General features: G+C 39.4%; 1 protein-coding gene across 1 annotated transcript in view; it reads left to right on the forward strand.

The window, feature by feature from the left end:
• hibch (3-hydroxyisobutyryl-CoA hydrolase) overlaps positions 1-21265 on the forward strand; it is a 99803-nt gene that overhangs the window by 73401 nt on the left and 5137 nt on the right. The window contains exons 5-7 of the mRNA XM_048598738.1: positions 4419-4497; positions 19850-19995; positions 20783-20802. Of these exons, the coding sequence (XP_048454695.1) occupies positions 4419-4497; positions 19850-19995; positions 20783-20802 (245 nt within the window). The remainder of the gene's footprint in view (positions 1-4418; positions 4498-19849; positions 19996-20782; positions 20803-21265) is intronic.

Raw genomic sequence — 21265 nt, forward strand, 5'->3', positions numbered from 1 at the left:
TATTTCCCTTTTCTCTCTTTCACTTAGGATTTCTGAACCTGTTTACCCTACTGGTTCATAATCCATTAGGTGAATGAACAGCAATTAGGACCTCGGCTTACACATGAAAATTAACCTTTGGTGAAGTAATGGGGGTCTCCTGAGTGTTATGGAACTTCCCACTCAGTTCACAGAAGGAAACTGCGGAAGCAAGAATAAAGACAAACAGGAACATCCACGAGGGATGTCGTTATTTCCTCCCCTCTTTTGATTTCCCATAGACTGGCCACTGGTTTAGTGGGATTGTGGAATTCCGTCCATCTGGTAAACTGATACAGTTGGTGACATTTCAATTAGCTGTGCAACGCTGCTGTATTTGCTTATCAATATAACAACCAAGTGTCATCACTCAACACTTTGTTTCATGCTTCTCCTACATGGTGATCTCCTCGCAGGACCAAAAATTCAGTCCATTGAGAGACTCGGCTGTCCTTACCAGCACACCAGATAGCTGAGTCTCGCCACTGATGGTAATGGAGTTGGGCTGGGAAAACTAGATGGAACTATTGGATGTCATTTCAGTTCATCATGATGATTAATTAAGTGAGGTGTCCTGATTTCGCTGCTACTACAACTGAAAATTATGCTATTAACTCATAATAACCCAAACCTTAATCTTATCCCTGTGGATTGAAGCAATAAAGCATCCCTTATGGCAAAACCAGATGAAATGTCACTGGTTCAAAAAAGACCCCACAGGCATAAAACATTCGAGCCAAGTTTTTGCATTGTTATGTAAATGTACATTACATGAGTTACTACATTGTTAGAGGGGTTGATATGTTATTAAGGCAAAAGCTTTCATGGCACCATTCATCTTGTGTTTCTATCAACAACTAACACCACCAAAATCAGTTTCTGTTTGTTTGTTCGTTCGTTCGTTCGTTCATCATGTGTTCACTCACCACTCAACCACTCAATAACTCATTCACTGTCCCACTCTGACTGCACCAAATTCAACTTAATTGGTTGTTCATTCATTTCCTCAGTCATTCTCACATCCACTCGCCCACTCACTCTCACATTCATTCTCATAAATCACATTGGTTGTTGCCTTTATCTAGTCAACAACAATGACTTCAGTTCAAAATTTTGTAATTTCTAAAGTTCTTTGACATATTCTGAGGATAGATATTTCCTTACCAACCTGTTCAGAGATGTTCTGGCACACATCTGAAGCTGATGGCACTTGAATCTGGACCTCATGGCTCAGAGGTGAGGACACTACCACTGTGTCACAAGAGCTCTGAGGATTTTTTTCCCTCGGGTATATTTTTGAGGATTTAAGGCACTTCTTCAGTCAGGTTCAGCTTTGTGAAAATGGGGCATTAGTTTTGGTCTAGGTATCTCTGCACAAAGTTGTGGAAGAATGCAAAAGAGAGGATTCCCTGGGTAGTGCTGGAATGGATTTTTAAGGATTTAGGAGCAGATTAAAAATTCACCAATTTTGAAATAAAATGAGAGTCTTGGAATAAAATTAATTATTAAGGTGAGGCAGGTTCATGCTCTTGCAAATTTGAAACCAACTTTTGAGTGGCAAGTAGACCAGAATGAATTAGTCGGTTCTGGTCACTTAACAAAGACTAACCAGAGAGTTGATCTAACAGAGCAACAAAGATCCAGACTGTTGCCACCACCAAACACTCTTCCCTTTCTCGTCCTCTCAGCCTCTGAAGGGACTACAACACTCTATTTCTCTATCAACCTTTTACACTCCCTCTGCCACCTTCATATGAAGGCACAGGAGATGTCTTTTTAGCTTCTCTCTTGGTGATGCTGCTTTGCTATTTATATCTCTAGACACATCTTATGTCCTTTACTTGTTCTGCTACCATCTCACTTTGCTTTCATTTTCATTACTGTTTTCACTTAATCTCTCCGGCATTCTGCCCTGTCACAAATCTTGTGTGTTTATTCTACCCTCCACTTCTCCGATTCCCTACCTGCTCGTAAAAATGGTAACCTTCCTAAGTGCTTTGAGTTCTGATGAATAGTCAGTTTAATCCCAAGTTGCAAATAATTTTTGGAAGGCAGCAGTCAGTAAGTAGCATGTCTCCTTACTCTTAGCAAGCAGGTCGTCTATGTCGCATTGTTGTTTGAATGTATTACAAAATGCACATTTTGTGGGTTTAACTATTCTTCATTATAACACCACTGAATGTACAAAATGTACGCAAAACTGTACTACAAAGGTGAGTGTTTTATTGAGTTTAAACCAACAAATATTTGGATTACAAATGGGCTGTTGAACAGTGACACTGTTGAGTATATTGTGCAAAGTATATAGTTACAAGAAACTTAGTCATTTGCATGTTTTCCTTGTTGAAACAAAGCGGTTTTGGCAGAAACATGCTAGACCTTTAAAGCTGACCTCTCCCATTTTCAGTTAGTATTTTGTCAAAGTGAGATCCATGACACCTGGTCTCCCAGCTCAGAGACTTTCACCTTAGTGGGTATTCTATTTAGATTAGACACAGGAACCCTCTAGGCTCAAATGTCCCAGGGGACAGTTGCCCAATTCTCACAATTCAACAGGCCCATCCACATCTATATTCCAAGTGCAGAAACTAGGCTTCCACTTAGGCGTAGTGGGAGGAAGAAGAAAACTTACTGAGGGCACATACTTACTGAGGGCACACACTTAGTACAGATTCTGCTACATCATTGTAAATAACAATATACAGCATAGAAACAGACCCTTTGGCCACCATGTCTATGCTGACCAACAAACAAACTGCACTAATCCCTTTTATCTACTCTTGGTCCATAGCCTACTATGCTCTGGCATTTTAGGTATTTATCCAGATGCTTCTTAAATGTTGCAAGACTACATGTTTCCACCACCCCCTCAGGCAGCAGGATCTACACACCTACAACCATATGGATGAATAAATGTTTCCTCACATCTCCTCTGCACCCATTCCAATGCAACCATGTCCTGATAGTGTGGCAACCAGAACTGCGCACAGGGTTACATCTGTGGCCTAAGCAGTGTTTCATAAAGCTGTAGCAAGATGCCGTTGCTCTTGCATTCCAGGCCCTGGCTAATGAAGATAAGCATCATATATGCTGCCTTCACTGCTCTGTCTATCTGTGCTAACGACTTCAGGGATCTTGATTGAGTTTTTTGATGAGATAATCAAGAAGGTAGATGAGGGCAGAGCTGTAGAGTTTGTCTACATGCGCTTTAGTAAGGCCTTTGATATGGTTCTGCATGGTAGACGGGTTAGGTTAGATTGCATAGGATTCATGGAGAGCTAGCCAATTGGATACAAAATTGACTTGATGGTAGGAGTCAGAGGGAGCTGGTAGGAGGGGTTGTTGTTCAGACTGGAGGCCTTTGACCAGCAGTGTATTGCAAGGATTGGTCCTCTGTCATTTATATAAGTGATTTGGATGAGGATAAAGGCATGGTTAATAGGTTTGGAGCTGACACCAAAATTGGTGGTATAGTGAAGAAGGTTATCTAAGAGTACAGTGGGATCTTGACCAACTGGGCCAGTGGGCTGAGGAATGGCGGATGGAGTTAAATTGGATAAATGTGAGGTTTGCATTTTGATAAGATAAACCAGGGCAGGACTTACACAGTTAATGGCAGGACCTTAGGGATTATTGTTGTTTCTTGAAGGGTCGTGCCACAGGTGGACAGGGTGGTGAGAAAGGCGTTTGGCACACTTTCCTTCATTGGTCGGAGCATTGAGTACGAGAGATGGAATGTCATGTTACAGCTGTACAAGACATTGGTAAAGCCATATTTGGAGTACTGTGTGCAATTTTGGTTGCCCTGCTTTGGGAAGGACCGAAGGGTGTGTTTCCATTCAGTATAACCCTATTAGGAAAGGTTTGGAGGGATATGCACCAGGAGTGGGCAGGTGGGGCTAGTTTAGTTTGAGATTATGTTTGGCATGGACTGATTGGACCGAAGGGTTTGTTTCTGTGCTGTATGACTCTGACTCTCTACTGGATCCCTATAGATGAGAACAACATTTGGCTCATTGTAGTTTGTTATGTAAGAAAGACTGTGGAGACTGCGCACTTATACCCTCACCGCTCTAAAACCACCACCTTTAATTGTTAGGGTTGACCTCTATTTGTCAGTCCATTACAAGGTTTGATCACTGTCTGCAAAAATTTCCTGACACCACTGTTGTCTTAAATGTCTGGATTTGAATAATGAATAATGATGGAATTATGCTTGCCTCTATTGACACAAGGTCCTAGCTGTTCAAATTCCTATTAAAAATCAATAACATTGGAAGAATTCTTGAATTTTTTGTTCTCTTTGAAATATATGAGAGCTAGAGTTGTTGCCTTTGCACAGTTTGGGAATGCATTGTGCTTCTGTTTTCCACTAATGACTATTTTCGCTTTCTTTTCAGGGTGTTGGCTTGTCAGTGCATGGACACTTCCAGGTTGCAACAGAGAAAACACTGTTTGCTATGCCAGAGACAGGAATAGGTAAAACTTGTAAACTTTTCAGAATGTTTAATATATCAAAGTTTCCTGTCTGCTCATACATTTATTTTAGTAGATAAAAGTTTATATAGAAATAAATATAAAAACACATGTTTAAAATTTCATATGTGCCTCAAACCATAGAAATGTTACAGAGCAGAAGGGGTCATTTGGCCCATTTTGTCCATGTTGACCCAAACACATCCAGATGCCCTTTATATTCCCTTTTTCCTGTGCACAGCCTATAGCTCTGCTTAAGTGCTATAAGCTGCAGAGCACCAACTGCAGTACACTGCTGGTCAAAGGCCTTCAGTCTGAACAGTTACTTTTAGAAGACTGTGCACTTGCACACAAGGATCTCTCGCTTCATTCGTCCTCTTAGTTTATTTCACATTTATTGTTTGAACTCTGTATATTCATTACCTCACACTTACTAGAATTGACTTGCCTGCCCAATCCACCAATTCATACATATCATTTTGAAGCATACAGCTATCCTCTACACTATCCATTATATGGCTAATATTTTTGTCATCTGCAAATTTCCCAATTGTGTCCCACATTCAAGTCCAAATCATTAATGTATAAAATAAACAGCAGGGGTCCCAACACCAAGCCCTGCAGAACATCACTTGAAATTGCTTTCCATTTGCAAGGGTAACCATCAACCATTATCCTTTGTTTCCAGCTGTTAAATTTAAATCAGGTTCCCAACTACCCTTCTAGGACCCTAATTTAAATATGCAAGTGAATTGTTCCACCTCTTTGCAACAATATGCCACACTAACCACACTGCAGCTGCCACCGTATATGCAAAACTCACTCTTCAAACCCCTACCGCCCCAGCCTGTCCTGAACCGTCTCATGGGATCATCATTTGTAATCAGTCTGTTCGAAGGGATATATCAATTTGTGGCAACTATGTCTTTCGGTCCACTTTGGGGAAGATTCTCAAGTGAAAATCCTCCTGAACTGTCTCCTAATTGTCAATGAAGATATACTTCCAAAGATCCAATGCAGTTTATAACCATGCAGGGGATCCAAAGCCATTATAATTGTCTTCCACAAATCTAAGAGGAAGATCTAGAACAGTGCAACGAGTTTTACATTGTCTTCATGGATCTGTAAGAGGCCTTTGACTCCATTAACCACAAAGCCTTTCAAAAAGTCCTCTGTGGTTGTCCAGTAAAGGCTATTTGTAACCTGCAACTCTTCAATGACAGTATGCCACCAACCTTTTTTTGCAATGGATTGCAGACTTAGCCCTTTCATATCTGGACAGGCTTCTACCGACTTCTGGAATTCATTTGTGGCCAACCTTCTACAAGGAACCATAATTGAGTTTTGACTTAACAGGATGCTTTTCAACTTAAATTGGCTGAGCACCAAGACTCGGCTGAGCTCCAACATATTCAAGACTTAAAGTATGCTGACAACTGTGTGGTTGTGACCCACACTGCAAGCAACATTCAGACCCACCCTCTGTTTCTTAACCTCTACAAAGAGGTTTGTCTGTGGCTCGACAATAGCAAGATCAAAATTCTCAACCAGGCCTCCTGCAAACAAGTATGTGAACATCCAACATAAGGTGTTAATATTGAGTTGAAAGAGCAGAGATTGAAATTGATTTTTATCCAGAGCGCTCCTTGAAATTTTCTGAAGGGTTACTTTATTTTCAGAGTCTATGTTTTGGTTTCCAGATGATCCTTTTTCACTCTCACTAATTCATTGATTAGGTGATACAGTGAAGTACCTGCTGCACTTGTCTATTGTATTGTCTCCACTTTGAGAGAGACAAAACTATTGTGAAATTAATGCAATGAAACTGGGATACAATAAGACTGAAATTTTTAAGCACTGGTAAGAATTTTAGATTGAATTCCAACACAACCACCTCATCTACAAAAGATTATGTTGTACTCGGAGAACTCAATGAATTAAAATTTGTGGTTTAGGCCTAATTTATAGTTTGTTTTTTTTTAAATGAAAGCATTCAATATTAGAATTTGAAGAAATTCCATTTTAGTTAAGCTCCTTTCAAAAAACATTGTCAAAAATGCCAACATTTCTGCAAATTAAAATGCAATTTGTTTAATGGAAAACTAAATTCTATTCTGTACTAACAACAAATAATAATCTGCAGCCTTCATAAGTAAATGCTTATGTCTTACAGTTTTTCCAACTGTGGAGAATGGAGATAGGAAATAAGCTACTTATGGTCCATTACACAATTTTTCCACTTTTATGGACTCTGGTATTAACAAAAGCTTATTTGATTGTGCTGCATGACTCATTTTAATCGAGATTGTCAGTTTCTTCTTGATCCTGATCCTTTCTCAATTACGTTTTCAATTGTGATATCAACCCTTTGACATTAAGTGACCTAGTTTGAACTCACCGAAGAGTTTTCACCTACAAATGAAATTGAAATTTCAGCTCTGTTTTGGTGCACACAGCTTAGTGGATTTATTTTACAACATTCTGTCTTCTAAGATGTGTTTGGCAGGATCTTTAGTGCTTCACTTAGAAAGATAAGTGTAACTGTGCATCTTGTAACTTGCATCTGAATTCTAAACATTGCAAAATGCCATTAACTTTATAAGTCAATGGTTTCCAGACTTTATTCAGTGCATCCTTTGTAGCATGGTAGTTTAATATTTTGACCCCTTTAAGTGACCAAATATCATACAAATTTTACAAATAATAGACATACACAAACTATTTATCTAAAAGTGTTACTCATCATTCAGTTGATGGATAATTTGCTTTTTAGACCATGGGTGCCAATTTTTAGAAATGTTGGTAATTATTTGAATTGTTTTCTGCACAAAAGCATTGACAAAAATGGTAAGCAGGGTTAGTGAGTTTGGTGTGATTTACATCTGTACTATGCTGGGACTAGTATTCTGGTACATTGTGTATCTAGGGCAGTAAAGACTGTTCTAAATTAAATAATGGGATGAGGGATCAAGTTTGGGAAGATGAGATAAATTGAGTAGAGAAAACAAGATGATAATCAGGACAATAATGATCATAGCCTGTGAGGAAGGGTCAATATTTGCAAATCAAGGTACACCAACCCAGCCAGTTACTGCCCCATTTGTCTGCTTTTGGTCATTGGTAAAGTGATGGAAGGTGTCATCAACCTATTACGCAGCACAGCACCTGCTCAGCAATAACCTGCTCAGCGATGCCCAGCTTGGGTTCCACCATGGCCACTTAGTTCCTGATCTTATTACAGCCTTGGTTCAAACATGAACAAAAGACCTGAATTCCAGAAGTGAGGTGAAAGCGACAGTCCTTGACATCAAAGCTGCATTTGACTGACTTTGTGATCATCAAGCCCTAGCAAAACTGGAATCACTGGGTATCGGAGGCAAACTCTCGAGTGGTTAGAATCATACCTGGCACATGGGAAGATGGATTTGGCTGTTGGAGGTCAGTCATTCAGCTCTAGGACATCTCTGTAAGAGTTCCTCAGGATAGTATCCTCGGCCCAAACATCTTTCGCTGCTTCGTCCCCATTGTAAAGTCAGAAGTAGGGACTGCACAATGTTCAACACCATTTGCGACTCTTTAGATACTGATGCAGTCCAAGTTCAAATGCCACAAGCTCTGGGCAATATCTAGGCTTGGGATGACAAGTGGCAAGTAACATTCACACCACATAAATGCCAGGCAATGACCGTCATCAGTAAGAGACCATCTAATCACTGCTTTTTGACATTGAATGGTGTTAACGTCACTGAATTCCCCACTATCAATATCCTGGGGGTTACTATTGACCAAAAACTCAAGTGGGCTCACCACATAAACACTGGCTACAAGAGCAGGCCAGAGGTTAGGAATACTGTAGCAAGTAATTGACCTCCTGACTCCCAAAACCTATCTACCATCTACAAGGCACAAGTCAGGAGTGCAATGGAATACTCCACCATTTGTCTGGATGGTTGCAGTTCCAACAATACTTGGAAAGCTCCACACCATCCGGGACTCTTACAGGGATGTCCTAGAGCTGAATGACTGACCTCCAACAGCCAAATCCATCTTCCCATGTGCCAGGTATGATTCTAACCACTCGAGAGTTTGCCTCCGATACCCAATGATTCCAGTTTTGCTCGGGCTTGTTGATCACATACTCAGTCAAATGCAGCTTTGATGTCAAGGACTGTCGCTTTCACCTCACTTCTGGAATTCAGGTCTTTTGTTCATGTTTGAACCAAGGCTGTAATAAGATCAGGAACTACGTGGCCATGGTGGAACCCAAGCTGGGCATCGCTGAGCAGGTGCTGTGCGTCTTAATAGGTTCGTGACACCTTCCATCACTTTACCAGTGACCAAAAGCAGACAAATGGGGCAGTAATTGACTGGGTTGGTGTACTTTGATTTGGTGCCCTTTTGATTGGCACCCCATCCACAAGCATCCACTCCCTCCACCACCAACACTCAGTAGCAGCAATGTGTTGTATCTACAAGATGTGCTGCAGAAATTCAACAAACATCCTTAGATGCCACTTCCCAACCCATGACCTCTTCCACCATGAAGGACAAGGGCAGCAGAAACTAGGAACACGATCACCTGCAAGCTCCCTTCTAAGCCAATCACCATCCTGACTTCAAAATATGTCACTGGTCCTTCACTGGTGGGTCAATATCCTGGAATTTCCTCCCTAAGGGCATTGTGGGTCAATCTACAGCATGTGGACTGCAGCGGTTCAAGAAGGCAGCTCACCACCACCTTCTGCAAGGCAGCTAGGGATGGGCAATCAGTGCTGGCCAGCCAGCGACGCCCATATCCTATGAGTTTTTTTTAAATGAGATTAATCTGGAGGGAACAAAGATAGTAAAAGAACATAACAAATTGCTCTTTATCTGAATGCATGTAGCATTTGGAACAAAACAGTTGAGTTGACTGTGCAGATAAAAATAAATATGTATGATCAGATAGCCATAACACAGATGTGGCTGCAAACTTGAGTAGAGATTATAAATAGTAAAGCTAGGAAGTTGCTTGTGTGTGTGTGGCCTATAGGCCTCCAAACTGTAGGACAGTGTACACAGAAAGAAATAATAGGGGCTAATCATAAAGGAATGTTGATAAACATGATTTCAATTAATGTAGATTGGACGAATCCGATTGACAAATGTAGATTGATGAGTTCATGGAGTGCTCTTGGGACAGTTTCTTAGAGCAGCATGTTTTGAATCCAGGCAGAGAGCGGTTAAACTCCACGCGGTCGTTACCTCACAGTGAAGCCATCCCGAGACAACAGTGATCATAATATGTTTGAGTCAGTTTGAGGGAGAACAAAGCGCATTGATGAATAGTATTTTAAACTTAGCTAAGGGCAATTATAAGGGCATGAAGGCAGGACTGACTAAAGTGAACTGGGAAATTTGTTCATGGAATAAGTCAGTAAAGATTTAGATCAGGCATTTGATGAGAGATTTCAGGATGCTCAGAATAGGCGCATTCCAGTGAGAAAGAAAGACTCCAAGTATAGAATGCACCATCTGTGAGCAGTAAGGAAGTTAAAGTTACAGTAGTATCAAATTGAAAGTAAAATCATCTCACTTCACCAAGATGTGTAGCAAGTCAGATGTGTAGACAAGATATAAATGGCTGTAAATAATGACGATTAAGGGAGTGGGCAAAAAATCGACAGATGAAGTATACTGTAGGAAACTACAAAATTGTTCACTTTAACAGTAAGAGCAGAAAAGCAGCATATTGTTTACATGGAGAGAGATTGCAGAGGTTTGAGGTGGAGAAGGATTTGGGCTTCCTGAAACACAAAGTTAGTATGCACTTAGAGCAAGTGATTAGGAGGGCAAATGGAATGTTATTGTAAGGGGAATTCAGTGTAAAAAGTAGGGATGGCTTGCTACAATTGTACAGGGTGTTTGTGAGACCATGTCTGGAGTATTTTGTACAAATTGGTCTCCATATTTAAGGAATTATATAAATGTGTTAGGATCAATTCAGAGAAGTTCGCTTGAATGATACTTTGTATGGGGGTTTTATGTTAAGAGGAAAAGTTGGACAGGCACAGCCTGTATTCATTGGAGTTTGAGATGAACTTATTGAGACAAGCTCAGAAGATTTAACAGGAGCGATGCTAAAAGGATGGTTCATGTAGAAGAGACTAGAAGTAGGGGTCACTGTTTAAAAAGAATGGGTCCTCCTTTCAAAAAGAAATTAAGAGAAATTTTGTGTTTCAGAGGGCTGAAAGTTTTTGGAAGTCTGTTTCCCCGATATTGGTGGAGACAGAGAAAGCGGTGGAGGTAAATAGATTCTTTACTAACGAGTGAGTCAGAGACTATAGGGGGTAGGTGGCAAGGTGAAGTTCAATCAACAATCAAATCAGCCATGATCTTATTGAATAGTGGAGCAGGCTTGAGGGGCCAAATGATGCACTTCTGCTTCTAAGTTGTATGTTTGTAAAACTTTGATTTAATTCTACTGAGCGATGAAGTTCCACTTCCACAAAGGTAAGTTCGAGCAAATGTTATTGAAATCCTGACAGCCCTGGCTGACATGTTCGGTAATTCTGGCCATGTTTGTACTGAAAACACTGCTAATTGCTTTCATTGGAACTCAATCTTGAATCTGCCAGCTGTTGAGGCTTACAGGCAGTTCACTGATTCTTTTATTGAGAAATCTTGGTGTTTGTGGACTGTAGAGAAATTTGTGAAAGGGAAGCAGAGCCATCTCTAGCTTTCCCACATTAGAAAGTACTCATGCAATTGCCTCAGCAGTTCAGTGAGTTGTTGCTCAGTCTCCCCTTTAACACCGTCCTGCAACTGTGGTTCATTCATTATCAAGAATGTTATGGGAAATTTATGACTTTTCGCCAACAGGATATATGTCAGTACATTGTGACCAGATAATCCTGTGTAGATTTATTAAGCTACTGTGCAATTGGAACATCTTTTCTGTGATGTGGAGGTGTTGGACTGGGGTGGGCAAGGTCAGAAATCACATGACACCAGGTTATAATCCAACAGGTTTATTTTAAAACACAAGCTTTCGGAGCCTTGCTCCTTCTTCAGGTGATTTTGCTTTCCTCAAAACGTGCATCTAAGATTCCAGGTTTGTTTTCATGTTTGACTCAATTTTGTCTTGGACATTGAAGATGGTTGGTCTGAGCTCTTGAAGGCCAGAGTGTGCCTAGCTGAGAGGGCCATGCCATGTCATACAGTAAGTGAGAGAATGGAAATTAACAGTCTGCTAAGAATAACTTATTCTTGGAGTGAAATTCAAAGGTATGTGTTGAGACCTATCCGTGAGACAGGTGTTCAGTCTTCACATGGGACAGTTGATCAATATGCTTGCTTCATGCTTCCAACATAGAGTGGAAAGAATTTTGCAATCCACAGGTTGAACGTTTATAAAATTTATTATCCTCATAGCATTGTCTAGCACCTGCTTCAAGTTGATGGGCATATTTTTGGCAAAGAGTGCTTTTCTATGCATAGGGCAATGCATTCACATCATTTTGGGACTCCTGTGATGTGTGTCTCTATTCCATCATTCCTCTGAGTGTGACTTTGTGCCAACAGGGCAGATGCCAAAAAATTGTGACTAGATAATCCCATGTTGATTTATTAAGCTACCATGCAAATGGAAAGTCTTTTCTGATGTTATTCTGCTCGGCACTGACTGGAAACAAAATGTCTTCCTCTGTTGCACCTAAATAAATTCTCTGAGGTACTCAGCCATCAGCTGCAGCATATCGATGGTAGAGCAGATGTGGCTTTCCATCATGCTGAAAGACATTTCAGGCTGAATGAAAACAGCATATTGCAAAAGGTTAAAAAAAATTGCATAGAAACCAGCAGAAAGAGCAAGGCCAGAGGGTATGATTTAAATATTGCAGAAATCATCACATAAAAGGAAAGGAAGCATATCTAGTATGGGGAAGGCAGCACTCTAACTGCAAAAAGTTGAATCACTCTGCATGCAAGTACTTAGCGAGAAATAAGCACACCAAGTCTATAAAGTTGGTTGCTGGGGAGATGTCAGCCAATGATTGTGACATCATTCAACAGGTTGGTATCATCAGGTCTAAAATTGATAAGTGCTTTGTTACTGTTAGAGTGATGACTACAAAGAAGACCATCAAGTAAATGTGAAGCTTCAGATAGACAGACATCTATGTCATGAAACAGTACGAGCTTCACAGACCTGTGTGAAGTACCTCAAGGTGGTGACCTGAAAATGAATCCCTTGAAACTGAGCATGAGGCTACCTGATGGAAGAACCTTGTGCCAAGAAGACAAATTGAGGTGAGAGCCCAATGCAATATGACGCACGAAGACCCAGAGCTCCAGAGAGTAGATGTTCAGGAGAATTTGTTCATTTCCGTTGAAGCAAGTCTAAAACTTGGACTAGTAATCCTAAATATATGAGAATAAGTTGTAAGCATTTTCCACACCGATAAGCCATTGACCATGGGACACATCCATGCAAGCTATAAAAGCTTCAAAAATTACCTGCTACAAACTGCACTTTCAAGTAGCTGATAGCACAACATCCTGTTAGCTTCTGTTTTAACCTTTGGCCAAATTACATTTCCTTAATACAGCTGTTTCTGTTCAAAATACACGTTAAAGACTTGTAGAAGATAACCAGACCTACAGCCAACAACTTTAATGAAAATATATAATGGTTATAGCTTTCAGGATGATACAAGTGATTTCAGGAGACTTCTCTCCAATCTGCAGACCTCTCTCAGCCTGGCCAAGAGGGCAGTGTGACCTGGGAAGGCACAAGGGGAGTAAAGCATTTCCAAACCTCCAGGATTGCCCTAGAGTTTTGAGGAAATAGAGTAATGTGCAAAACAAACTTGGACTTCCTTTCGTTCCATATCTTTACTATTTAATCTCTGCAGCCTTTTACCCTATCCCAGACCTTCCTCTTACATTCTTCCTTCCCCATCTCCATTCGATAGCAAATAAGCCATCACTTTTCTACCCTTCTTTAGTTCTAATTAAGAGTCATATTTGATTTTAGAATGTGACTGCCATTTAAAAGTTGGATGTTTTAAGTGATGATCACTCTTAACTGTGGAACCTTGTGTATAAACCAAAAAGTGAATTTATGAAAATGTTTGGGGCTGTCCTACAGTTCTCTGGGATTTTAATCTCAAATAACAGAAGGAAAGTGTTCCAGTCTTTCAGTATGTAAAAGTGCTGTTCCAACTGGAACTTTCTGATTCAGTTGAGAAATAATGCATAACTTTTGAATTAACTGTTGAATTGTTTAGTTGAGAAGGCATCAGTTTGAGTTTCTGCATTAAGGGGTACACTTTGTGAAACTGTTACATCATCTGATCGCTTTTAAACTTTAGTTTCAAAAAAACTTCAATTTTTAAAAAGTCACTGAAATCTAATCTTCTCTACGTCAGGAGATTGGCGTTTTCAAAATAAAAGATATTGAAATTCTGCTTGGCAGCTATGGCATGTGCGTGTGTTACGTATGGCAAGATTCATAATGACTGTTATTAGCCAATGTTTGGCTGCAGTCAGGGTCTAATTTAATTATAATGCACACTATTTCTCAGTAACTATCAAATTTTCAGTAATTTGTGAGAATTGGTTCCCAGTGTGAATTTCTCAACGTCAATAACTGTTTATCACTTACAGTATGACTGTTCGTGTATGGTTTTGGTTTCCACCAATATTTGAAGATATCTTTTTCAGTTTTTAAGAAGAGGTGTCTGTAGGAAACAGTGAAGTTCTCGAATATAAAATTGAAACAAAATACTGGAAATGCTCGGGTAAGGCAGTATCTGTGAAGAGAGAAAGAGAGTGACCTTTCATCAGAACATACAATGAAGATCTCTGTGTGTAACAATTTATCAAGTGAAATACAATTTTTAAATCCTCGTGCTACCCACTGCATGAGATTGGCAAAGTCCCAAATCTCTCCAGGAAGGGGATAAAGTGGAGGATAAGAGTGAATTTACTAAAATCCTGAAACTAAATTCCAACTTTATTGTCATTGTCTTTTTTTTTTTAGTTTTGAAAATGCTTTCACAGTGATATGTCTCTCTTCATTTCTGTTTTAGGGAATATTCTATTTGTCCTTGTATTTAGTTGGATTTCCTGTTCTTTTGTTGGTGATAACAACAATGATGGTGGACACAGCAAAGACTTGTTCAAAGAACATTTTAAAATCCAAAAGAATTGACTCCTGATGTAATTTATAAAATAATCTGAAAACAAATAAACTTATTAAAGGATAAGGAATAAAAAACAAAAGGAAAGTGGAGGCAAGCGTACCTCACCATTAACTTACGGCATGTTTCCCAGGATCAAAACCCTGATATGCACCTGGAGGTGGCAAAATGCATCAACAAATTAGGATTTATATTATTATAAATATGCCTTAGATGGGCATGAAGAAATACAGAAAATATGGACTGCATTTTGTAATGCTTTTGCATGTAACAGTAACTGAATGTAAACTCTGTGTGAGCAAAAATATTGGGGCTACTGCCATTTCAGGGCAATGAATGGGCACTTGCTGGATGTGATATGACCATGCTGGGTTCCCCTATATTTTTAACTGAAATATATTTGTGTGTTGATAGGCAATCTTAGAAAACCGGCTGTTACAGATCTTCAAGGTTGAAACGTTTGTTGGCAAAAAGTACAACATAGAAATTGGCGTGATGAAATGGAAAAGTTAAAAACAATGTCAACAATATTACGGAATCACCAGTTCCAGTTCTACTTGTACTGGAGATGTAAAACACACTACTTCTGTGATAACAATGAAGATCTAAAATATTTTAAATACGAGCAAATGTTAAACTGCTAACAGTTTACAGATTACTCTGCAAGTTTCATTTTCCAGCCTAGGCTATTGCCAATTGCAGGATTAGCAAGATAAAAATAATATATTTTTAAAAGAAACTAAAAGCTCTGTGATTGAGCTCTTCATCCGAGTGTATTTGGCACATTAGTTGCCTTCAGTGGTTAATGGTCATGCACCAGAATTATCTCCTTCAGCCCTGTGACTTTCCAACTCTTCCTGTTCCTTTTAAGACTTTTGTTATAACCCACTTACATCTACGTTTTGGTTATCCATACTAAATTTTTTTGAGTTGGAGGCCTATCTTTTTCTTATCCTCTACTAATTCTTTTGGAATGTTTTCTATGTAAAAGTCAATTATATAAATGCAAGATTGTTGTTACTCATCTTTCATATCAATAATTTTCTCTGCTTCTCAGACTTGATCTCCGTAAAAAATAAGACATGAGACAGGAGTACGCCATTTGGCTCCACAATGCTGCTCAACCATTTAAGAAGATCATGACTAGTCTTAAAAGCAAAACATAGCAGACTTGCTTTCGGCTCCCAGGCAAGGTTTCTCTTCAAAAGGCACTCGGCACCTAATTGGGGCACCTGGGATCATGAAGTGAGGGAGCCTCCTGCTCTGGATGTTAACCCTGTCCCCCTCAATTTGTGAGCCCCATCCCATCCTCTCATACCTCTGTCCTGGACCTTCAGCAATCCTAGGCCTCTCTCTGGGGTCATGGTCAGGTGTCACTGGTGGTTATGACCCTTGTCAGCTCTGGTAAATCCCACCTTTGTGTCCTCATCGCAATTTGCTTCTCTACGTTTATTTGTGCTGTCAGTAAATTTGACAACAACATAGTCAGTCTCTTCACTTCAGTCATTAATATGGTTTAGTATAGTTTGTAAACAGTTGAGGTCCCAGCATTGACTCCTGTGGCACATCAATATCTACAATTTGCCAACTTGAAGATGACTCATTTATCATTACTTTCCATTTTCTGTAACCTAGTCAATCCACTACCAATGCTTTTATGTTAACACAAGCAACCTGGGCTCTTTATGTAGTAACCTTTTTGTGTGGCACGTTATTAAATGCTTTTTTGGAAATCCTAATGTCACAATGTCTGCTGGTTCCCCTTCATCTAGACTACTTGTTACAGCCAAAAAACACTCTGCAAAACTATCAAACATGACATTCTTTTCATGCAATCAAATGGTATCAACGTGATTGTATTATGATTTTGACTTGCTGCTCCTATCTTCATAATGAAGTGCAACATTTTCCCAGTGACAGTTGTTAGCCTAACAACTAAAGGTTTTGTGCTTTCTGCCTTATTCCTTTCTGAAATAGGGGTATTCCAATCCATTGCAATTTTTCCAGAATTGAAGGAATTTTTAAAGATTACAACCAATGCAACTGCTATCTCTGAAGCCACTTGTTTTAGCACTATAGTACTTGTCAGCATTTAGTCCCATGAGTTTGCCTGGGACCTTTTTTAATAATGATAAAGGTTGTTAGAAGTCCCTCTCTCCCTTAACTCCTTGCTTTTCAACAATTACTGGGATGCATTTTAGTGCCTTCTCAGTTTTTTTTTTAACCAACCCATTCAAAGATGTTATTACACAGCTCTGGCACAGATGGGACTTGAACCAAGGTCTCCTGGCTCAGAAGTAGGGATGCTCCCCCACACCACAAGAGCCCTTGTAGCTTCTATCAAGAAAAAGAGTGCAGGATATTTGTTCAAACTCTTTGACATTTCCTTGTTTTCCATTCACAATTCTAAGGGATGTTTATATACTTTAACTACACTCTTCCTTTTAAATAGTCTCTTAGAATCATAGAATCCCTACAGTGTGGAAACAGGCCCTTCGGCCCAACAAGTCCACACCGCCCCTCAAGCATCCCACCCAGACCCATCCCTCAATAACCCACCTAATCTACACATCCCTGAACACTCTGGGCAATTTAGCATGGCCAATTCACCTAACCTGCACATCTTTGGACCGTGGGAGGAAACCAGAGTATCCGGAGGAAACCCACGCAGACGCGGGGAGAATGTACAAACTCCACACAGACAGTCACCTGAGGGTGGAATCGAACCCGGGTCTCTGGTGCTGTGAGACAGCAGTGCTAACCATTGAGCCACTGTGCTGTCTATAATTATATCCCATTTTTTATTTCTTGCAAGTTTACTGTCATCTATTTTCTTCCAGTGTGAAGAGTATTCAAATTGTGTCTCTTAAATGTCAAAACAGCTATAAATGACACTAATTTACATACATCCTTAGCCAAAAAATTTAAGTTAGATTGTTTGGACTGTCTGACGTCAAGAAAATAACACCATGTGTGGTGTTTTTATGTGCCGTAAACTTCTTTCAATATTTTCCTATCAAGTGCAATAGAATTTTAATGATGTAGATTTCTTAAGTTTCTTGTAGTTTAACATTGTTTTGTAGCTACTTGTACTTTCTGTGTGTGAAACACCAAAAATATCTTGTGTGTTCACGTGGGCTTATGATATAACTGTATGTTCCATTTAAATGGATATAGATAAGTTAGTGGAACGGGTGGACAGATGGCACATGAAGTGCAATGCAACGAATTGTGAAGTTATTAATTTTGATAGGAAGGACATGGAGAGATTGTATAACATAATCGGTACAGCTCTTAGAGATTAAGGAACAGAGGTACCTGGGTGAATATGTGTAAAGGGTAAAAAGATGGAGGGATAGGTTAATAGAATGGTTAATAAAGCATACAGTACCCTGAGCTTCATTGGTGAAAGCAGAAGATAAAAAAAAGGAGATCGTGTTGAATTTGTCTTAGTCACCATTTCAGCTTCAGCTGGAGTATTTTGTCTAATTCGGAGCGCCCAACTGTAGGAAGGACATGAACATATTGGTGTAGGTCCCCAAAAGATTCACAACAATGATTCTAGCGATGAGAAATTTCATTTATAAAGATAGTTTGGAAAAGTTAGGACTATTTTCCTTTTGAGGAGAGAAGGCTGAGAGGAGATTTGATAGAGGCATTCAAAATCATGAGGGGTATGAGCAGGGTAGGTTTGGAGAAACTGTTTCAAATCATGAAAGGATCATGAATGAGCAGACACAGACTTAAATAAGTAGCAAAAGGAGCAAAAATGAAATAAGGAATAACTGTTTCACAGTGAGTGGTTAGGATCTGGAATGCTTTGCCTGAAAGTGTAGTGAGAGCAAGGTCAATCAATACATTCAGCAGGAAATTAGATAGTTATCTGAAAAGGAAGAATGTGCATGGGTAAGGGAGAAGGCGGAATGAGTGGTTCAGTGATAATTAGGCAGAAGCATATTATGTCATAAGGTTGGAAATGGCCAATCTTTGTAAATGAGTATCTTGTCCGCAGGCAATAGTGTGTTGATTGGATTCTGAGGTTGAAAATATATAGACTATTCTGAACGGTGGCTGAGCAGAGAGATGAAGATGGCAAGAATAAGATGACAACAATGAAGGAGGAAGTTACAGCTGATGCAGGCCTAGGTGTCACATGAATATCTAACAACACAGGCATTAGGAGAGATAAAGAGCTGGTGCAGAAGTGGAAGTGACTGTCACCACAGTACATGTGGAATCTATCCCTAAGTATATGAATGAAATCATCAAATAATCATGAAGTAGAGGCCAAGGATCCTTGTGGAAATATTATTGATAGAGATGTTCTGACTGTGACTGATACCAAATGAGGGTGCTCTCACTGGAAGAAAACCATTGAAAGAGGATGGTGTGGTCAGTTGTGACCAAAACTGCATAAAAAACGAGGAAGAATAATTCAGCACGGTCGTAGTCAACAGCCCCCATCGGTTATGACTTTGTTTCGGACAGTTTTGATGCTGTGGCAGTGACCTGATTAGAACATACCGAAAGGATAGGGTCAGCATGTACTTGGGAGCTGACAACACAATCAAGGAATTTAGAGGAGAGTGGGATATTGGAGATCCAGCAATAGTTTGTAAAACAAAAGAGTGGGCAAGTATGAGCTTTTTCAGAAGAAAGTTAATGATGGTGGTTTTAAAAGAACAAAGAATAACATCCAAGGAAGAAATCACTTTCAAAGTTAACTGTCATGAATATTAGCAATGTGAGTTAGTTGGTCAGAGATTTAATGGAAATAGGGTTAAGAGAGCAGGAGACGGGCTTCATGGATGAGATGAACTTGGAATTTGCATATACTATATGGGAGAGAAATTAGAGAGACTCTTGAATTCAGAGAGAGGGTAAGGGGGAGACTGTGAAGAGGTTTTGCATGGTGGATAGGGAAGGTGAGGGGAAGCAGCAAAGTCAGTGGATTGATGGACCCAATCACAAAACAGGAAAGAAAAGTTTGCAATTTAATGATAAAAATCAGAATGTTGAAGTTGAACCTCTTTGCTTTAAGAGTAATAAGCTGTACAATTTTAGCTTCAGTTGCATAACATTTCAAAGTTTCCAAAGTAACTCTGGATTTTTCTTTAATTATATGATTGCCAAGTTGACTGCAAGTTCAAGTAACATGTATTTGTAAACAGGTCTGTTTCCAGATGTAGGAGGAGGTTTCTTCTTGCCAAGACTGGAAGGGAAACTTGGATTGTACCTTGCCTTAACAGGATTTAGAATTAAAGGACGAGATGTGCATCAAGCTGGAATTGCTACTCATTTTGTGAAATCTGAGAAGGTATCCTTGTTTCTATGCTGCATCTATAGACTATTGCACACAGCAATAACTGGCTAAAGTTAGCTAATGCTATCAGATAGTGGTCATCTTATTTTCTTTGAATAACGAGGGTAATAATAATTGCAGTTCAGTCATCAAAGTTGGCAACTCACACACATTGCTTGAGGGAAATTAAGCAGTTTTGACTCAGTGTCTGCAATAAGCACTGTTATGGAGTAGATTTCACTCAACATACTAAATTTTACAAAGATAAAACAACCACAACTTTTGTCTCAAAATCTGAAATTTAGTCTTCAGTTTTTCTTTATTTGTAAACTTTGAAACAACTTTACTGGACTTAATGGTCCTTGACTGCAGAATAATGGATCATGGGATCTGTGTTTATGTTGGCAGTAAAATTGTTTGTATATTAACAGATCACACAACTCTAGTGACACGTGACTTTGACATTTTTTTTAACTAATTCAAACTGAGCAACAACTTTAAATATGGTAGAAGCTAACATGTAGTCTTAATGTTAAAAATCTGGGGTCATTCTTAAACAACCAATCTCTCTAAAGAGAGAATATAACCTCAAAGTGCCAAAGAACTTCCTCCTTAAAATGTTGTATGTTAGGAAATGCAGTAGACGATTTGTGCATGGCAAGATCCATATAAATAAAGACAATCAAAGATTCTCTATCACTGGAAGACCCAATTTGGCCCATTTCGTCTGTGGTATCCAAAAAACAGCCTTCCAGACTAATCCCAGTTTTCAGCTCTTAATCTGTAATCCTGTAGGTTACAGTGCTTCAGTTTCACATCCAAGTATCTTTTTAAAAAAAATTTGAAGATTAGTATACAGGAATATAGCAAATAAACAGGAAAGCTATATGGAACATTGTAGTTTATTGTGAGGAGAATCGAATACAAGAGTAGGGAATTTATGCTTCAGCTATATAGAGCATCGGTGAGACTGCATCTGGAGTGCTGTGTACAGAACTGCACACCGTACTTATGGAAGGTTTACTGTGTTGGAAGCAGTTCAGAGAATGTTTGATAGACTAAAAGATGGAATGAGCTGATTGCCTTATGAGGAAAGGCTAGGTAGACTACGCCTGTATCATCTGGAGATTAGAAAAGTTGGAGGTGACTTAATTGAAACATATAAAATCCTGAGGGGACTTGACTGGGTGGATGTTGAAAGGATGTTTCTTCTTGAGAGCTGTGATTTTACTGGAGGTGGTGCAGTGGAGATTCACCCGGAAGTTACCTGGAATGGAGCAGTTCA

The sequence above is a fragment of the Rhincodon typus genome, chromosome 7, assembly GCF_021869965.1.
Source record: "Rhincodon typus isolate 14 chromosome 7, sRhiTyp1.1, whole genome shotgun sequence".
NCBI lineage: Eukaryota > Metazoa > Chordata > Chondrichthyes > Orectolobiformes > Rhincodontidae > Rhincodon > Rhincodon typus.